Source organism: Anolis carolinensis, unplaced genomic scaffold, assembly GCF_035594765.1.
Source record: "Anolis carolinensis isolate JA03-04 unplaced genomic scaffold, rAnoCar3.1.pri scaffold_46, whole genome shotgun sequence".
Lineage (NCBI taxonomy): Eukaryota > Metazoa > Chordata > Lepidosauria > Squamata > Dactyloidae > Anolis > Anolis carolinensis.
Window position 1 is genome coordinate 29,645 of NW_026943855.1, and position 21,317 is coordinate 50,961.

Genomic DNA, 21,317 nt, shown 5'->3' on the forward strand with positions numbered 1-21,317 from the left:
AATGGCTAAAAAGGCCATGTACTCCCCAATACTGGGGAGCATCAGGTCTGACCCTGGCTCTTCACCTTGAGTTCCCCACGCTCCCCAAACCCCACCCAAATTCATGTCAGGGGGCCATTAAAAGGGGAGGGGCTTGAAGACCCTTCTCAAGAGGAGGCCTCCTCCTCTTTCTCCTCCTTGCTTTCCGAAGTCAACGGAGAGAATTCCCGCACATTCCACAAGCAGCAGTAGCAGCGCTGGCGGGCTGGGATCCGGGCCAAGCAGGGCTCCCGGGAGGGAGGGTAGAATGGCCCACGTCCAAGGCGGCTTGAAGGACGTGGCCTTTCCCCAAGAAGGCTCTACAGGAAAGGAGGGTCTGCAGCCCCACAAGCCAAATAGTGCACGGGACACCCTGCTGGAGAGAGTAGACTAGATGGCCTTTGGGAGCCCCCTTCTAATTACAGACAAGGAGGGAGGGAGAAAGAGACCTGGCCCACTGATACTATAAGCATTAAGATATAACACCTAAAAGGAACCCACTCCCCACAGAGACCATCTGCTGGGGATCCTCTTAGCCCTTGCCTTCTTTGGGGTGCGGTTGTTGTTCTGACAAGAAATAGGAAAAGCCCAATGGACTGAGATTAGATAGAGCAGGGATGGTGAGGATTAGTGGGTTGCTGTGAATTTTCTGGGCTGTATGGGCAAGTTCCAGAAGCATTCTCTCCTAATGCTTTGCCCACATGTATGGCAGGCATCCTCAGAGGTTGTGAGGTCTGTTGGAAACTAGGCAAGTGAAGTTTATATATACAGTAGAGTCTCACTTATCCAACATAAACGGGTCGGCAGAATGTTGGATAAGCAAATATGTTGGATAATAAGGGGGGATTAAGGAAAAGCCTATTAAACGTCAAATTAGGTTATGATTTTACAAATTAAGCACCAAAACATCATGTTATACAACAAATTTGATAGAAAACGTAGTTCAATATGCAGTAATGCTAGGTAGTAATTACTGTATTTATGAACTTAGCACCAAAATATCACAATGTATTGAAAACATTGACTACAAAAATGCATTGGATAATCCAGAACGTTGGATAAGCGAGTGTTGGATAAGTGAGACTCTACTGTATCCCTGTGGAATAATGTCCAGAGTGGGAGGAAGAAAGAACTCTTGTCTGTTGGAGGCAAGTGTGAATGTTGCCATTGGCCACCTTGATTAGCATTGAATGGCCTTTCAGCTTCAAAACCTGGCTGCTTCCTGCCTGGGGGAATCCTTTGTTGGGAGGCCCTGATTCATGTCTGGCCCTGATTCATGCCTGGAATTCCCCTGTTTTCAGAGTGTTGTTCTTTATTGACTGCTCTGATTCTAGAGTTTTTTTAAATACTGGCAGCCAGATTTTGTTCATTTCTACAGTTTCCTCCTTTCTGTTGAAATTGTCCACTGAAATCCACAAGAAGCAAGAATGTGGACAATTTCAGCAGAAAGGAGGAAACCATGAAAATGAACAAAATCTAGCTGCCAGTATTAAAAAAAATTCTAAGATCAGGACAGTAAATAAAGAACAACATTCAGAAAAACAGGCATGAATCAATCAGGGCCAGCTAACATCTCCCAACAAAGGATGCCCCCAGGCAGGAAGGAGCCAGGCCTTGAAGCTGCAAGACTATTGAATGCTAATCAAGGTCGTCAATGGTAAAATTCACACCTGGCTCAAACCAACAAGAGTTCTTTCTTCCACCCTGGACCTTCCACAGATATACAAACCGTGGAATCACTGGGATGCTGTGAGTTTTCTGGTATGCCTGGCCATGTTCCAGAAGCATTCTCTCCTGACGTTTCACCCACATTTATGACAGGTTTTAACCTCAGATGTTAAATGCTAATCAGGTGATTAATTGCAACATTCACACTTTCCTCCAGCAGACAAGAGTTCCTTCTCCCACCCTGGACTTTCTACATACAGTAGAGTCTCACTTATCCAAGCCACGCTTATCCAAGTTTCTGGATAATCCAAGCCATTTTTGTAGTCAATGTTTTCAATATATCGTGATATTTTGGTGCTAAATCCGTAAATACAGAAATTACTACATAACATTGCTGTGTATTGAACTGCTTTTTCTGTCAAATTTGTTGTAAAACATGGTGTTTTGGTGCTCCAGGTTTCTAACTGGAGCAAATTACAGGGCACGTTCAACGCCTCTGTTTAAGGAGCTCCACTGGCTGCCGCTTACTTTCCGAGCCCAATTCAAGGTGCAGGTTCTTACCTACAAAGCCCTAAACGGTTTGGGACCCGCTTACCTTAGAGACCGCATCTCCCCCTATGAACCCGCAGGATCTCTTCGCTCGTCGGGGGAGGCCCTCCTCTCGCTCCCACCACCCTCGCAGGCGCGGTTGGTGGGGACGAGAGAGAGGGCCTTCTCTGTCGTGGCCCCCCAGCTTTGGAACCTGCTCCCCAGGGAGATCAGGCACGCCCCCACCCTACTCTCCTTCCGGAAGAATCTGAAAACCTGGCTTTTCCGGAAAGCCTTTGATGAGTGACTTTTGTTGGTTTAAGATGCCTGCCTATGGAATAATAGACCCACTGATCTGCCCTTTTATTGTCACTATTGTCATTTATAGTACTTTATTGACTATGTCAATTATGTAACTATCTCCTCCCGATTTGACACATTCACCTTTCGGCCCAGACTTGTGTTTGATATACCTGCTTTAACATTTTATCTTGTAAGATTGTCCTTTTGATTGTTTTACCGATATTGTTGATTTATTGTTGTAAATGTGTGTTTTTGTTTTGGTTTTATATTGTGATGTTGGGCAAGACCCCATGTGAGCCGCCCCGAGTCCCTTCGGGGAGATGGGGCGGGGTACAAGAATAAATTATTATTATTATTATTATTATTATTATTAATTTGTAAAATCATAACCTAATTTGATGTTTAATAGGCTTTTCCTTAATCCCTCATTATTCAAGATATTCGCTTATCCAAGCTTCTGCCGGCCCGTTTAGCTTGGATAAGTGAGACTCTACTGTATATACAAACCCCACTTGCCTCGTTTCCAACAGACCTCACAAACTCTGCAATAGATGTGGGTGAAACGTCAGGAGAGAATGCTTCTGGAACATGGCCATACAGCCCAGAAAACTCACTGCAACCCACTGGCCGTAAAAGCCTTCGACAACACATTTAACACCAGAAGAAACCAAGACTCCCTTCACCCCGCCCCATTCAGAAGGGAGGTTGTATCTCCAAAGCCCCTCTCTGCAGCCACTCATCTCCCCCCTACCCCCAAAAAAACAACCTGCCATCTTTTCCACGTGGGGAACGTGACAGCAGCAGCAGTGGAGGGAGAGAGAGAAGGAGGGAAGGGAAGAAGGAAGGAAGGAATGAGAGGAGAAGCCCCTCCCTCAAAGCCAGTGACTCAGAGCACCACCCTCTCTTATCTCCCTCTCTCATTCCCTCCGCAGCCAGAAATAACCACCTTTTGCAATGGAAGGGGGGGTGGATAAGAAAGCAGGAAGGAAAGGAAGGTCTGGCCAAGGAATCCCAGGCATTTTTCTTTTATGGGGGTGGGGGGAGAGAGAAATCCCCTTACGATGAAGGAAAATGACCCATTTGGATGGCTGTGGAGGGGGGTCTCCTCTGCCTCCCAAACCACAACAAGCCATGCAGTGAGTGCTCCGTACAGTGCCAGAATGGTCAACATTATTATTATCTTTCTTGAGGAATACATGCCATGAATTATATATCAATACAATACAGACATTCCGCAGACAGCAGCCCCTCAAAGCCCAGGGGTCTGCAGGGAAGACCCTCACCCACATGCAAGACAAATACAAATGCCCCTTTTGTACAGGGCTGGAGGACAACAAATGAGCCTTAATGAGTAATTGGAAAGGCAGGCGAGGAAGGAATTTATTCATCTCCGGCACATGAGTCCTCAGACCACTTGGTCAGAGAGAATGCAAAATGTATTTGGATTGCTGTTTTTCGGGCTGTCTGGCCATGTTCCAGAAGCATTCTCTCCTGACGTTTCACCCACATCTATGGCAGGCATCCTCAGAGGCTGTGGGGTATATGTAATTTATTTATTTGCTCTGTTTCTACCCCACCTTTCTCTACCACGAAGGGGACTCAAGGAGGCTGACATAGAGGCAATTCAATGCCTTAAAACATATAAAACAGACATTAAAATTCAATTAGATATAACCTCTGAGGATGCCTGCCATAGATGTGGGTGAAACGTCAGGAGAGAATGCTTCTGAACATGGCCAGACAGCCCGGAAAACTCACAGCAACCTAGATTAACTTTATTTATACCTCACCTTTCTCCCTGTGGGAACTCAAGGTAGTTAGCAATCCATATAGCCCGGAAAACATACAACAACCCTGTGATTTCGGCCATGAAAGCCTTCGACAACACACAAAATTATATTTATTTCTGATTCAAGTGTCTCAAGCTTCCCTAGATTCCTAGCATAGTAAACATGCAAACCACTACTGTGAGTTTTGATTTTGAAGTGAAAGTCGATTCATTTCTGCTCTTCCCAAAAAAGCATCTCAGAAAAATTCTATTGAGGGCAAGGCTTTAAAAAAAACTCTGCCTGGACTTGGGAGCTAAGCAGGGTCACCTTGGCTTCAGACTTGGATGGGTGGGCGCTGTGGGTTCCGTTTCAGAGACAGAACCGAGAAGAAGCATCTCTGAGCATTCCTGGCCTAAGAAGGAAACAACCCTATTCTTAGAATGGATTGATTTGTTTTAACGAAGCATTTTTAATAATCCTGTATGCTTTAGGTTTTAATTTACATACAACTGTACTCCTTAATAATGCAGTGCAAGAAATACATAGGAATATGTGCAATTGGCAATTGGAATAGCACCGGTTTACGATTTTGGATCAAGTGATATTAGGTGTTTTAATGTCTTTTAATTCTATGCTTTAATGTCTAATTGTTGTCTATTTCTCATGTTTTAATGGTTTTATTGTTTTAATGCATAGTTATATGTCTATTGTTTAAAGATACAATTTGGTTTACATGCATGTTTGGCTTGAATTTTGCCATTACTATGTTGTAAATGGCTTTGAGTCCACTCTGGGGTGAGAAAAGCGGTTTATAAATACAGTAAGTAAATAAATAAATTAGTCTTAGGTGCTTTGAATATACATAATAACAACAATAACAACTAATAATAACAACTAAACTACATTTCTGCGCAATGCACACAACACTGAAAACTGGGGGGGGGCCTTCTCTCCCTGGCAAAAAGATCAGCAAAAGATCCCCCTGACAAAAAGGGCAAAGAAGTGAAGAAAAGGCTGGACAGTAAGAAGGAGCCTAGCAGGTCATCTGTCAGGAGTGCTTCAATTACCCCTTCCAACCCTCGGATTCAGGATATGGCTCGCAAGTGCCCCTGCAGAAGGTCAAGAGTGCACACTGCCCTCCTCAACGAAGCAGGAGGCAAAGTGAGGGCCCTTTGCCAGCCAAAGAGGCGAGGATGGCATCCCTGGCGGATGGTCAAGTGGTCAAGCGGCCTCCCTTGCTGAGTGAGTCCCAGGAAGGGGCAGCCAAGTGCCGTCGGCCGGACCAAGGCCTGGTTAAAGCTACCCGGTGTGGCCCAGCGCCCAGGGAGCTAGCGGCCAAGACCAGAGAGGGCGGCCAGGCCACAACGTGCCTGCATTTGGGCCCCTAAACAGGCTCTGGAGTCTGGGTTTATTGATGGAGTTTTTGTCATTAGGTTTTAAATCTTCGTTAGCAGATTATATGTCCATGTGGTATTATGTCCTAATTGCTATGTTTTTAAATTGTTGTATTTTTTTGTTGTATTAGAAACTGCCCTGAGTCCCTTGAGGAGATAAGGCAATATATAAATAAAGTATTATTATTATTATTACTACTACTACTACTATTTGCTTGGGGCACAGCCAGCCCTAGGGACCCTGAACGGAAGGGCAGGACAGAAAGGAGGCGAGGAAACCCCTCTGAAAGGTCCAGCAGGGAAGTGAGGTTGAAGAGGGAGAGCTTCTTTCCTTGGCACCAGGATGGCAAGGTGGACAAATGCAAGGGCTGCCTTGGATGCATGAGGCATGGCTGGCATGGTGGGCATCAGCAGAGACCCCAACATGGCCTGTACACCCCTTGATACACATTTCCACTCTTTGGCTGGAATGCTGTGGAGGGGTGGCATCACTATACAACTGCCCTGAGTCCCTTGAGGAGATAAGGCAATATATAAATAAAGTATTATTATTATTATTATTATTACTACTACTACTACTATTTGCTTGGGGCACAGCCAGCCCTAGGGACCCTGAACGGAAGGGCAGGACAGAAAGGAGGCGAGGAAACCCCTCTGAAAGGTCCAGCAGGGAAGTGAGGTTGAAGAGGGAGAGCTTCTTTCCTTGGCACCAGGATGGCAAGGTGGACAAATGCAAGGGCTGCCTTGGATGCATGAGGCATGGCTGGCATGGTGGGCATCAGCAGAGACCCCAACATGGCCTGTACACCCCTTGATACACATTTCCACTCTTTGGCTGGAATGCTGTGGAGGGGTGGCATCACTATACAAAAAAGCCCACCCTGCACATGCTCAGAGGTTTTTTTTTATTTGGGAGCTCTTCAACTTGAAAACCATAGAGGGGCACAGCAATACAAAGAAAGCACTCTGCACATGCTCAGAAGTTCCTTTGGGTCTGGAGAGACAGAAGAGCCTACAAACAATCTACAGACCCACCAAGAAAATCCAACAAATGCCACATTCAGCAAAGGACAAGAAGGATCCTCTCCCCTTTGCAGGAGTCTACCGTATACGGTGTGGATGTGGACAAGTCTACAGAGGGACCACCACACGCAGCAGCATTGTCCAGGCACGGATCAAGGAACATGAAAGGCACTGCAGACTCACTCAACCAGAGAAGTCAGTCAGAGCAGAGCACCTGATGAACCAACCTGGGCACAGCATGTTATTTGAGGACACAGAATTGCCGGAGCACTCTGTTGACTACCATGTCAGACTGCACAGAGCAGTCATTGAAATCCATAAGAAGCAATTTCATCAGAAAAGAGAAAACCATAAAAATGAATAAAATCAGGCTCCCAGTATTTTTTTAAAAAACTCTAAAATCAGGACAGTAAGTAAAGAACACTCTGAAAACAGGCCAGCTAACACCTCCCAGCAAAGGATTCCCCCAGGCAGGAAGCAGCCAGGCTTTGAAGCTGCAAAGCCATTCGATGCTAATCAGGGTGGTCAATGGTAACATTCCCACTTGCCTCAAACAGACAAGACTTCTTTCTCCCACCCTTTAGATAGATAGATAGACACCACACTTTTCTAGTTTCCAACAGACCTCACAACCTCTGAGGATGCCTGCCATAGATGTGGGCGAAACGTCAGGAAAGAATGCTTCTGGAACATGGCCAGGTAGCCCTCAAAACTCACAGCAACCCATAGAAAAGATTCCTCTCCCCCCCAATACTATGTCCCTACAAAGAGACCTTAGGTGACCCCATAGCTTTGCTTCCCCCTCCCTCAGCATCCCAGGAGCCCCCAGTCGTGCAGTGGGTTAAACACATGTGCTGGCTGACTTGAAGGCAGGGTTGTTGACCTGAAGGTTGCTGCTTCGAATCTAACCCGGGGAGTGTGTGGATGAGCTCCCTCTGTCAGCACCAGCTCCCCATGTGGAGACATGAGAGAAGCCTCCCACAAGGATGGTAAAAATGTCAAAACATCCAGACAATGTCCTCTGAGCGACGTCCTTGCAGACAGCCAATTCTCTCACACCAGAAGTGACTTGCAGCTTCTCAAGTCGCTCCTGACACGAGAGAAGAAAGCATCCCAGGAAGGAAGGAAGGAGAAAGGAGGCCAAGGAGAAGAATGGAACAGGAGGAGCAGACTAAGTGGCATTGAGGCCTGAGGGTAAGAAGGAAGGGGAAATGCCCCAAAGCCCACTGTACTGTGAATTTATGATGTTGTGTTGACTGTTTATTGCCTGTGTTTTGTTTTGCACTTGTTGTATTTTGTGTCACAACTTGAGTGTTTTGTGAACCGCCCTGAGTTCCTCTGGGAGATGGTGGCGGGATATAAATAAAGTTTTATTTATATCTATATATATAAAAGAGTGATGGCATCACGGTGACCTACAAAACAACAAAACTACAGGCCCCCCAACCTCGAAATTTGACAACACAACCCATCATCCACGCCTCTAGGTTGATACAACAAAAAGAAAAGAAAAATAAAGTCCTAATTAGAGAGAGAGGAATAACTGCTTTTATCCAATTGCTGCCAGTTAGAAGGCTAAGCTCCTCCAACTTGGTCTCCTAGCAACCCAATAAAAAATAATAAAAAACACTAAAAAATTGATACAATAAAATGCTATAATAACAGAAAATAACTAAAAATAATATAAGAAAATAATAAAATATAATAAATAAAAATATAACTTACAATAAAATTAATTAAAAAATGCAAATAAAGTCAAATAAAAAATTACACAACAATTTTTAACCAATACCACCACCACTTTGCCACAGCAACGCGTGGCCAGGCACAGCTAGTTTAATTATAATCAAGGAAAGAGAAGGGGCTCTCCCCCCCCCCTCCCCAAACCCCCTTTGAGCTGTTCTGCAGGATCAGTGTTGTGCTAAGGAGAGAGATTGGGGGGCCTGGAGAGGGAATGGGGTCATGGAGCGCACCCAAATGCAAACCCACATTGGAAGCATGACGCCTCCCGCCTCCTGCTCCTCCCCATTAAGATCTGTCCTGCTTCCAAGGGAGAGGCAGATTGCTTCTTAGTCACCCCAAAGACACGTGGGGCACACTCCGGGCTAGAAACACACACACAGAGAAGTGTCCTGGGGGAGGAATGCAAGCGGGTGGGTGGGAGAAACTGTGATGCGGCAGCAGAAAGAGCCAATGCCATTCGAGGCTGCATCGACAGGAGTAGTGTCCAGAACATGGGAAATCCTCGCCCTGCTCTTTTCCTCTTCTTTGGCCAGATCTCTTCAACTTGAATGACCCAATGTCCAGTTCCAGGAAAAACAATTCATGAAGGATATGACCAAGATTGACAGAGTCCGGTGAACAGTCACCAAAAGGAGAGCAAAATTTGGCTCTCCAGGTGTTTGGACTCCAACTCCCACCATTCCTAACAGCCTCAGGCCCCTTCCTTTTCCCCCTCAGCCGCTTAAGCGGCTGAGGGGGGAAAGGAAAGGGCCCGAGGCTGTTAGGAATGGTGGGAATTGGAGTCCAAAACACCTGGAGGGCCAAATTTTGCCCATGCCTGGTCCAAGCTCTGGAAACTATGATTCCCAATGAGGAGCAGCGGACGAAGCTGGGGATGTTTAGCTTGAAGAAGAGAAAGCTAAGAAAGGGATATGAGATCCATGTTTATTTAAAATTTTATATAATGTGTTTTTATTTTGTAATGGTATCTGTTTTATATGAACTGTTGTTTTGTAGATTGTTTTATATGAATTGTTTTTACATTGTTTTTAGGCATTGAATTTTTGCCTATTTACTGTAAGCTGCTTTGAGTCTCCTAGGAGGGAAAGGCGGGGTAAAAGTAATATAAATAAGTAAAGAAATATTTATTTATTTATTTATTTATTTATTTACAGCATTTATATTCCGCCCTTCTCACCCCGAAGGGGACTCAGGGCGGATCATATTACCCATATAGGCAAACATTCAATGCCTTTTAACATAAAACAAAGACAAGACAAACATAGGCTCCGAGCGGGCCTCGAACTTATGACCTCCTGGTCAGAGCGATTCATTGCAGCTGGCTTGCTCTCCATCCTCTGCCACAGCCCAGAGCCTATATATATATAGGCTATATATAAGGAGTTTTTATATGTGCAAGTATATGGTTTCACACTGATGTGGCACGAGGGGCTGTGCAATAGTGACTAGAAATCGGAAGGATGGGCATTTTGGTTTTGGCAATTCTACATATATAATGTATTTTGGCGATAGCATTTAATTTAGCTGTACAATGACAATAAAGTCATTCTGTTCTATGTGTTGTTGAAGGCTTTCTTGGCCGGAATCACTGGGTTGCTGTGAGTTTTTCGGTCTGTCTGACCATGTTCCAGAAGCACTCTCTCCTGACATTTTGCCCACATCTATGGCAGGCATCTTCAGAGGTTGTGAGGTCTGTTGGAAACTAGGCAAGTGGGGTTTATATATACCTATCTATCTATCTGTATCTATCTGTGGAATAATGTCCAGGGTGGGAGAATTAACTCTTGGCTGTTGGAGGCAAGTGTGAATGTTGCAACTAACTAGCTTGATTAGAACTGAATAGCCTTACAGTTTCAAAGCCTGGCTGCTTCCAGCCTGGTGGGAATCCTTTGTTGGGAGGTATTAGCTGGCTCTGAATCTGTTCTATTCTCTCTTTCTCTGCTTACCTACCTACTTACCTATCCATTTCTTTTCTGACTTCCTCTATCATCTACTTATTGATCCACCTCTCCATCCGTTTGCCAATACATTTCCCTCTTTGTCTATCTATTCACCTGTGTCTTTCTTTCTCAAGCTACCTATTTATCCACCAACCCATCTATCCGATCATTTACCCATCCATTCATCAATACATTGGGATTAGGGGCTGTGCAGTAGTGATTAGAATATGGAAGTATGGGTGTTTCTGTTTTTGTAAATCTAGTACATCGTATAATGTGTGTGGGGAGTGGCATTTCATTTCCTTGTGTGATGTACAACAACAATAAAGTTATTCTAATGATGGACTCTCATTCCTTCTCTGGTGGATTTTAAGCAGGGGCTGGGTGGCTCTCTGTTGGTGCCCTCTGTGGCAGAAGGGGGTTAATAATAATAACAACAATAACAACAACAACATTATTATTTTTATACCCCGCCACCATCTCCCAATTGCGACTTGGGACGGCTTACACATGGGGCAAATGACTATAAATACAATAAAGTCTCACTTATCCAACATAAACGGGCCAGCAGAACATTGGATAAGCGAATATGTTGCATAATAAGGAGAGATTAAGGAGAAGCCTATTAAACACCAAATTAGGTTATGATTTTACAAATTAAGCACCAAAACATCATGTTATACAACAAATTTGACAGAAAAAGTAGTTCAATATGCAGTAATACTACGTAGTAATTACTGTATTTACGAATTTAGCACCAAAATATCATGATGTATTGAAAACATTGACTACAAAAATGAGTTGGATAATCCAGAATGTTGGATAAGCGAATGTTGAATAAGTGAGACTCTACTGTACAAATGATCCATCAAAGTAAAAATGTAGGTAAAATAAGAACAATAAAAGTACCCAAATACTTTAAAACACAATTAAAATATAACATAAGAATATCAAACAGCTGCATAAACCACCCGAGTAAGTCTTAACCCCTTGAAAGGGTGAGGCATAGAGTTTGAAATGATTTCTGCTAGATGCCTCTCCCAATGCACAAATAGCCCCTGATCTCAGTTATTCATAAGATGGTGACCATGAAACACAACACCTAATGAGATATTCTCCATTTGCAGACTTATTTTTTTAGATTGGACTAGATGCCCTTTGGGGAGCCCTTCCAGCTCAATTATAGTTCTGGGAATCTAACTGTCAAGCCCAGCAACAACCAAGGCAAAGAAGCATGCAGCAGGGTTTTCAACAGGCACCAAACTCCGCAGGTGGGGAGGAAGGGGGGCTGTAAGATGAAACCTGGCTGGTGGCTGGGCCCAGAGCCAGGCCTGGCAAGGGCCCAGAGGGAGGCTCTCTGTGGCAACAGGCTGTGGGGCAGCGAGGGAGGGACTGCTATTTCTGGGGAAGGAAATGAGGACACCCCACAATGACACAGACACAGGCCAATGTGGGTCTCAAGGAGTCTCAGCCAGCATGCCATCCAGAGACGAAGGAAGCCACTCTCTGCAGGGTCATCAGGGTTGCATGCTTCGTTCTATTTCAACACATCACAGGGTTTTAAATTGCATGGCTATTTCGACACTGTGAGCTGCGCTTGGGTCTCAACCAAGCAGGGCACCATCATCAGCATCACAACACTATATTCCATCAATTGGAAGATGCCACCTAAAAGCAGGGCATCATCATCACCAGAACTACACTGTATTTCATCCAGTTAAAGATTCCACTGAATGCAAGATGCAAACTAATTTCAGCACCACCAACAGAAAAAAAAACTAGCAAGGTTTTAAATTGCATGGCTATTTCAACACTGTGAAATGATTCTGGGTCTCACCCAAGCAGGGCACCATCATCATCAGCATCATCATCATCATCAAAACACTATTATTTCACCAATTCGAAGATGCCACCTAAAAGCAGGGCACCATCATCACCACAACCACACCGTATTTCATCCATTCGAAGATGCTGCTGATTGCAAGATGTAAACTAATTTCAGCACCACCAACAGAAAAAAGAAAAAAACAGCAGGGTTTTAAATTGCATGGCTATTTCAACACTGTGAGCTGCTTTTGGGTCTCAACCAAGCAGGGAACCATCATAATCATCACAACAACAACACTGTATTTCATCAATTCGAAGATGCCACCTAAAAGCAGGACATCATCACCACAACCACACCGTATTTCGTCCATTCAAAGATGCCGCTGATTGCAAGACGTAAACTAATTTCACTACCACCAACAGAAAAAAACAAACACATACACACACACACACACAACAAAAAGCACCTTGTGATGCTAAGAGATATTTCTGGAGTCGTTTACATAGGGGGGAGTGTCTTAGAATAGAAGCAATACAGTAGCAACAACAACAACAACAACAGCTGAAAGCAGGCCCAAAAGCACAACACAGAGCAAGGAGAGCAGCAGACCCCTTAAAGAACTGACCACCAATAAGCAAAGCAACAAGAACACTGTCATTGATAATAATAATATTATTATACAATGTACTAGAATAAAAATAATAATGGTACTAAAATACAACAAGGGACACAACATCCAGGAAGGGCACTGGGGGACAGGCAAAGTCCGTGTCCCATAAGCCTCCTGGCCTTGAAAGTGATTCACCCCCAATGTCCCCGCATCACCAAAAAGCACCTTGGTTTTGCCCACAGAAATACACCTCTGCCATGACCCACAGCAGCTCCCTCAAACAGGGCCTGGGCACCAACAGCAGCCTGACTCTAGATGATGATGCTGGAGTACAATTCCCATCATCCCTGCTGCGGCCTACACCTGGGTCATGGTGGATGAGTTCCCACTCAGCTTCAAAACAACAGGAAAGCAGACCTGCGTGTGCCCTTCATCCGCTAGAATGCAAACATTGCTCAGGTGTATGCCACAGCAATGAGGCGGCCCTTCCAAATGCTTGCCTTACATACAGGTGAGGCCTGACATACAGGTTTTTAATTCTGAATATTTATTTTAATAATACCAAATGATATTTAATTATGTTTTGATGTTTGTAGGTTTCCAATGGTATCAAAATGCTTTTAATGTAAGCCACTTTGAGTCTCCTTGGTGGAGAGAAAAGGGAAGGTATAGAAATAGACATAAACATAATAATAATAGGGTTGTTGTGTGTTTTCTGGGCTGTCTAGCCATGTTCCAGAAGTATTCTCTCCTGACGTTTCACCTACATCTATGGCAGGCATCCTCAGAGGTTAAAAGTTAATCCAGGTGATCAATTACAATATTCACACTTTCCTCCAGCAGACAAGAGTTCTTTCTCCCACCCTGGACATTATTCCACAGATATATAAACCCCACTTGCCTAGTTTCCAACAGACCTCACAACCTCTGAGGATGCCTGCCATAGATGTGGGCGAAACGTCAGGAGAGAATACTTCTGGAACATGGCCATACAGCCCGGAAAACATACAACAACCCTGTGATCCCGGCCATGAAAGCCTTCGACAACACATAATAATAATAATAACAATAATAATAATAATTTCTGATACTGCTAATAGATACATAGCCACTTTAAATCTCCTTGTGGAGAGAAAAAGTGGCATATAAATAAACATAATAATAATAATGAGCCCCTTTTCGACACTCAGGTGTGCCCAGGTGAGACCTTAAAGACAGGTGAGAGCCCAATTTCGGACTCAATGTGCACCTCACCAATTGGATGGAGAAGCCAAGTGGCCAATGTCTTCCTCCATCCGTCCAACGGAACTAGAACCCACCAAGACAGGAAGGAACACTGAGGAGGGTTCTAAGCTCTCTTCTATGGTCAAGGAGATAGAGATAGAGAGAGACATCATGGCGCCTGGCTCTGGGCGAGAAGGGTCCGAGGGGGGTCTGAGGAATTACTCTTTGACCTCTGGAGCTTGGTCACAGGAAGTTAAGGACATGCCGGCCTCACGTGAAGACCCTCAGAAGACTGGCTTTTCGCGAGTGAAGAGCTACGGACCTCCAATCAAAAAGAGCCGAGAGACCCTCACTAGCAAGTAAGCCCCCCTCCCCCAATTCCCCATTGCTTCCAAATTGGCCTACCTCGAAGGGATGGTGTTAGGAGATGCAGGCCACTCTCCATAGAAAAGGAAAAGGGAATGCCAAAGAGGTCCTCAAGGCTATTATTATTATTATATTATTATTATTGTTGTTGTTATTGTGTTTGGGGTCCTTCTGGGGTCTTTGAGGGGGCAGCAAGGGGGCAATAGAACCCAGAAGAAACCCAGGCTCCCCAAACAGGTGCCTTTCACCCAGAAAGGGGTCTTTCCCCCCTCAAAAGGCAGTCTTTCTCCCCCAAAAAAGAGCCTTTCTCCCCCAAAAAGGATATTTCTACCTCAAAAGGGCTCTATCTCCCCCAAAAGAGGACTTTTCCTCTAAAAAGAGGCCTTTCCTCCTCAAAACAGGGGTCTTTTCCCCTCGTAAAGGGGTCTTTCTTGCCAAAAAAGGAGTTTCCCCTCCCCCAAAAGGAGTCTTTTCCCCCCAAAAGGAATCTTTCTTCCTCAAAAAGGGGTCCTTTCCCACCAAAAGGGGTCCTTTTCCCTCAAAAAAGGGATCTTTCGCCCCAAAAAATGGTTCCTTTTCTCTCAAAAAGGGTCTTTTCCCCAAAAAAGGGGTCTCACTTCCCAAAAAGGGTTCAGTTTCCCTCAGAAAGCGGTCTTTCCCTCCCAAAAAAGGTGTCCTTCTCCCTCAAAATGGGTCTCTCTCCCTAAAAAGGGGCTTTTCCCCCTCAAAAAGCGGTCCTTTTCCCTCAAAAAGGGTCTTTCTCCCTTAAAAAGAGGGTCTTTCCCCCAAAAAAGGGGTCCTTCTCCCTCAATATGGGGTCTCTCTCCCTCAAAATGGGGTCTCTCTCCCTAAAAAAAGGTCTTTTCTCCTCAAAAAGGGGGTCTTTCCCCAGAAAAAGGGGCCCTTTTCCCTCAAAAAGGGTTCCTTTCCTCTCAAAAAGCGGGTCTTTCCCCCCAAAAAGGGATCCTTCTCCCTCAATATGGGGTCCTTCTCCCTCAAAAAGGGGTCCTTTTCCCTCAAAATGGGTCTCTCTCCCTAAAAAGGGGCCTTTTCTCCTCAGAAAGGGTCCTTTTCCCCTCAAAAGAGGGACCTTTCCCCCCAAAACTCACCTATTGGGGATGAGAAAAAGGGTTCCTTTTCCCTCAGAAAGGGTATTTTCCCCCAAAAAGGGGGTATTTCCCCCCAAAATGGGGTCTCTCTCCCTCAAAATGGGTCTCTCTCCCTAAAAAGGGGCTTTTCCCCCTCAAAAAGCGGTCCTTTTCCCTCAAAAAGGGTCTTTCTCCCTTAAAAAGAGGGTCTTTCCCCCAAAAAAGGGGTCCTTCTCCCTCAATATGGGGTCTCTCTCCCTCAAAATGGGGTCTCTCTCCCTAAAAAAAGGTCTTTTCTCCTCAAAAAGGGGGTCTTTCCCCAGAAAAAGGGGCCCTTTTCCCTCAAAAAGGGTTCCTTTCCTCTCAAAAAGCGGGTCTTTCCCCCCAAAAAGGGATCCTTCTCCCTCAATATGGGGTCCTTCTCCCTCAAAAAGGGGTCCTTTTCCCTCAAAATGGGTCTCTCTCCCTAAAAAGGGGCCTTTTCTCCTCAGAAAGGGTCCTTTTCCCCTCAAAAGAGGGACCTTTCCCCCCAAAACTCACCTATTGGGGATGAGAAAAAGGGTTCCTTTTCCCTCAGAAAGGGTATTTTCCCCAAAAAAGGGGGTATTTCCCCCCAAAATGGGGTCTCTCTCCCTCAAAATGGGTCTCTCTCCCTAAAAAGGGGCTTTTCCCCCTCAAAAAGCGGTCCTTTTCCCTCAAAAAGGGTCTTTCTCCCTCAAAAAGAGGGTCTTTCCCCCAAAAAGGGGCCCTTCTCCCTCAATATAGGGTCTTTCTCCCTCAAAATGGGTCTCGATCCCTAAAAAGGGGTCTTTTCCCCTCAAAAAGGGGCCTTTCTCCCCAAAAAAGAGGTCCTTTTCCCTCAAAAAGGGGCCTTTCCCCCCAAAAAAGGGGTCCTTTCCCCTCAAAATGGGTCTCTCTCCCTAAAAAGGGGCCTTTTCTCCTCAGAAAGGTTCCTTTTCCCCTCAAAAGAGGGACCTTTCCCCCCAAAAAACTCACCTCTTGGGGATGAGAACCATCAGCAGCTGTCAGGCAAGCCCTTCCCCTCGCCTCGCCCCTCCCCTCCCCTCCCCAAAATGCCCGCACACGTCACTTCCTGCCCCATCTGTTTACCTTAAAAGGAGGACGCGGGCTTCCAGGTGAGGAGGAGGAGGAGGAGGATGCGCTCATGTCCCCTTGAAGAGGCAGCTGAGGAAACAGGAAGGCGACAAGAGGAGGGGGTTTCAGGGCCGGCTCGTGCTTCCCCTTCCCCAATATAACAGCCCCTGGCGGCCAAGGCCCCGCCCCACCGACGCCACACGCACCTGAGGAGAAGCAGCAGCAGCAGCAGCAGCAGCAGCGCCCTCGCCGCCATTTTCCTCCCTCCGCCGCCGCCGCCCGGACAGGCCCCGCCCACAAAAGGGGCGGAGCCTGCCTCTCAGCTCGCTCGCTCGCTCGCTCGCTCGCCCTCGCGCGCCGCACGCCCCGCCCACCCACCTGTAGGCCCCGCCCACTGAGAGGAGGAGGAGGAGGAGGATTCGGCGCTCACGTCTACGCATGCGCAAGAGAAACCAGGTCCCTTTTGGCCAAGGTCTTGAGCAGGGGTCCCCAAACTTTTTAAGCAGGGGGCCGGTCCATAATCCTTCAGACTGTGGAGGGGCCGAATTATCATTTGAAAAAGAAATATGAACAAATCCCTATGCACACTGCACATGTCTTATTTGTAGTGCAAAACAACAACAACAACAATGAAAGAACAACAAAATATTTAAAAATGAAACCAACATAAACCTATGAGGATTTCAATAGGAAGTGTGGGCCTGCTTCTGGCCAATGAGATAGTCAGGTTAATTAGGATTGTTGTTGTTGTTGTTGTTGTGTGCCTTCAAGTCATTTCAGACTTTGGGCGAGCCTAAGTCTAAAATTATTTATTTATTCATTTACTACATTTATTTATTACATTTATATCCTGCCCTTCTCACCCCGAAGGGGACTCAGAGCAGCTGTATGTACATACAATATATTATATTATTAGCATAGCACAATATTAGCATTATATATTACTATATTGAACTATACCACTATACTGTAATATTATTAGTAATATTATATGTAATATAGAATATATAATAAATATTATTATATGGTATTATTATTAGTGTTATATTGTATTACATTATAATATTATTATCAATATTATATGTATATACAATATATTATATTATTAGCATAGCACAATATTAGCATTATATATTACTATATTGAACTATACCACTATACTGTAATATTATTAGTAATATTATATGTAATATAGAATATATAATAAATATTATTATATGGTATGATTATTAGTGTTATATTGTATTACATTATAATATTATTATCAATATTATATGTACATACAATATATTATATTATTAGCATAGCACAATATTAGCATTATATATTACTATATTGAACTATACCACTATACTGTAATATTATTAGTAATATTATATGTAATATAGAATATATAATAAATATTATTATATGGTATTATTATTAGTGTTATATTGTATTACATTATAATATTATTATCAATATTATATGTACATACAATATATTATATTATTAGCATAGCACAATATTAGCATTATATATTACTATATTGAACTATACCACTATACTGTAATATTATTAGTAATATTATATGTAATATAGAATATATAATAAATATTATTATATGGTATTATTATTAGTGTTATATTGTATTACATTATAATATTATTATCAATATAATATGTACATACAATATATTATATTATTAGCATAGCACAATATTAGCATTATATATTACTATATTGAACTATACCACTATACTGTAATATATGTAATATATATCATATAATTAATATTATATGGTATTATTAATATATTGTATAACATTGTAATATTTTATAAACATTATATGTATATATAATATATATTATTTAAAATGATATTAAAATATATTATAAAACTGAGGGTGGGGGCCAGGTAAATGACCTTGGAGGGCCGCATCTGGCCCCCGGGCCTTAGTTTGGGGACCCCTGGTCTTGAGCCTTCCCTGCTAGGGCAGGGGTCCCCAAACTAAGGCGCGGGGGCCAGATGCGGCCCTCCAAGGTCATTTACCTGGCCCCCACCCTCAGTTTTATAATATAATATATTGTATATACATATAATATTGATAATAATATTATAATGTAATACAATATAACACTAATAGTATTCCCATATAATAATATTAATTATATATTCTATACTACATATAATATTAGTAATAATATTACACTATAGTGGTATAGTTCAATATAGTAATATATAATGTTAATATTGTGCTATGCTAATAATATAATATATTGGATGTACATATAATTTGTAAGCCACTCTGAGTCCCCTTTGGGGTGAGAAGGGTGTGATACAAATGTAGTAAATTAATGCAGTAAATAAATACATAATAAATAAATACATTTTAGACTTAGGCTCGCCCAAAGTCTGAAATGACTTGAAGGCACACAACAACAACAACAACAACAACAACCCTAATTAACTTGACTATCTCATTGGCCAGAAGCAGGGCCACACTTCCCATTGAAATCCTGATAAATGTATGTTGGTTAAAATTGTTTTTATTTTTAAATATTGTATTGTTCTTTCGTTGTTCTTGTTGTTGTTTTTGCACTACAAATAAGACATGTGCAGTGTGCATCGGAATTTGTTTGTATTTTTTTTTCAAATGATAATCCGGCCCCTCAACAGTCAGAAGGATTGTGGACCGGCCCTCGGATTAAAAAGTTTGAGGACCCCTGTGCTCGGGAGTGAAAGTGGGACCAAACCGCGTTCATTCCGCAGTGTAGATGCCTCCCGCAGGGAAGCTGCAACTCCCAGGATCCCATAGCATGAGACTTTGGAATTTCAGACTGTATTAATTCTGCAGAACAAGCAGGCTTTGCATCTTTGCATCCAATCCATTCCTTAACTGCTTTTAATATCTCACCAGTAACATGCTTTGCTAATTATGTATATGTGTGTGTGTGTGTGTGTATATATATATATATATATATATATATATATATATATATATATACACACACACACACACACACACACACACACACACAAGCATATATACAATATAATTTACAATAATATATAATAGTATAATATATTGTATATGCATATAATAATACAGTAGAGTCTCACTTATCCAACATAAACGGGCCGGCAGAATGTTGGATAAGCGAATAGGTTGGATAATAAGGAGGCATTAAGGAAAAGCCTATTAAACATCAAATTAGGTTATGATTTTACAAATTAAGCACCAAAACATCATGTTTAACAACAAATTTGACAGAAAAAGTAGTTCAATATACAGTAATGCTATGTAGTAATTACTGTATTTACGAATTTAGCACCAAAATATCACGATATATTGAAAACATTGACTACAAAAATACGTTGGATAATCCAGAACGTTGGATAAGCGAGTGTTGGATAAGTGAGACTCTACTGTAATAATATTTTGTAATACAATATAATACTAATAATATAATATAATAATATTAATTATATATTATATATTACATGTAATATTATTAACAATATTACAATATATAGATATAATACAATATGGTAATTTATTGCCAGTATTGTGCTATGCTAATAATATAATATTGTATGTAAATTTAATTTGTAAGCCGCTCTGAGTCCCCTTTGGGGTGAGAAGGGTGGGATATAAATGTAGCAAATAAATAAATTATCCTCCTTATTACATATTCCTTCAACCCCTCACTTTCCCACTGATCGCAAGGCATCTTGCAATTATTATTATTATTATGACTATCATATTTATTTATGCCTCTCTTTATCTCTCCTGTAGGAGACTCAAAAGTGTCTATTATCGTTATATTATATTATATTACAAACATTAAAACATACAGCTAATAATATTATATATATTATATATAATATATTGCATATCACATACAATAATATATAATAATATATTGATGTTTTAATGTAATACAATATAATACTAATACAATATAAAAACACTAAATATATATTATATATTACATGTAATATTACTAACAATGCAATGTATTGTATATACATATACATATAATAATATAATGTAATACAATATGATACTAATACAATATAAGAACATTAATTACATATTATATATTACATGTAATATTGCCAATAATATTACGGTATAGTGGTATAGTACAACATAGTAATACAGTAGAGTCTCACTTATCCAACACTCGCTTATCCAACATTCTGGATTATCCAACGCATTTTTGTAGTCAATGTTTTCAATAAATCATGGTATTTTGGTGCTAAATTCGTAAATACAGTAATTACTACATAGCATTACTGCGTATTGAACTACTTTTTCTGTCAAATTTGTTGTATAACATGATGTTTTGGTGCTTCATTTGTAAAATCATAATCTATTTTGATGTTTAATAGGCTTTTTCTTAATCTCTCCTTATTATCCAACATATTCGCTTATCCAACATTCTGCCAGCCTGTTTATGTTGGATAAGTAAGACTCTATTGTGCTATTTTCATAATATAATATATTGTATGTACATATTATTTGTGGCATAGTACACGATAGTAATATATAATGCTAATATTGTGCTATGTTCATAATATAATATATTGTATGTACATATTATTTGTGGCATAGTACACGATAGTAATATATAATGCTAGTATTCTGCTATGCTAATAATATAATATACTGGATGTACATATTATTTGTGGTATAGTACAACATAGTAATATATAATGCTAATATTGTGCTATG

At 42.1% G+C, this 21,317-nt stretch overlaps 2 protein-coding genes across 4 annotated transcripts in view; one reads left to right on the top strand and one right to left on the bottom strand.

Annotated features, from left to right (window-relative positions):
* Nucleotides 1–16,877, bottom strand: part of LOC100560945 (FHF complex subunit HOOK-interacting protein 1B) — a gene marked incomplete at its 3' end in the record, with an annotated part of 43,118 nt that extends 26,241 nt beyond the window's left edge. The window contains 2 exon segments of one of the 2 annotated variants that reach the window (XM_062966931.1): nt 16,613–16,687; nt 16,804–16,877. 2 annotated transcript variants of the gene reach the window in all.
* cnga4 (cyclic nucleotide gated channel subunit alpha 4) overlaps nt 14,220–21,317 on the top strand; it is a 34,498-nt gene continuing 27,400 nt past the window's right edge. Inside the window, exon 1 of one of the 2 annotated variants that reach the window (XM_062966934.1) lies at nt 14,220–14,407. In XM_062966934.1, the coding sequence (XP_062823004.1) occupies nt 14,220–14,407 (188 nt within the window). Of the gene's footprint in view, nt 14,408–16,938; nt 17,070–21,317 lie in introns of those variants that run through there. The other variant, XM_062966935.1, reaches the window with a different exon arrangement.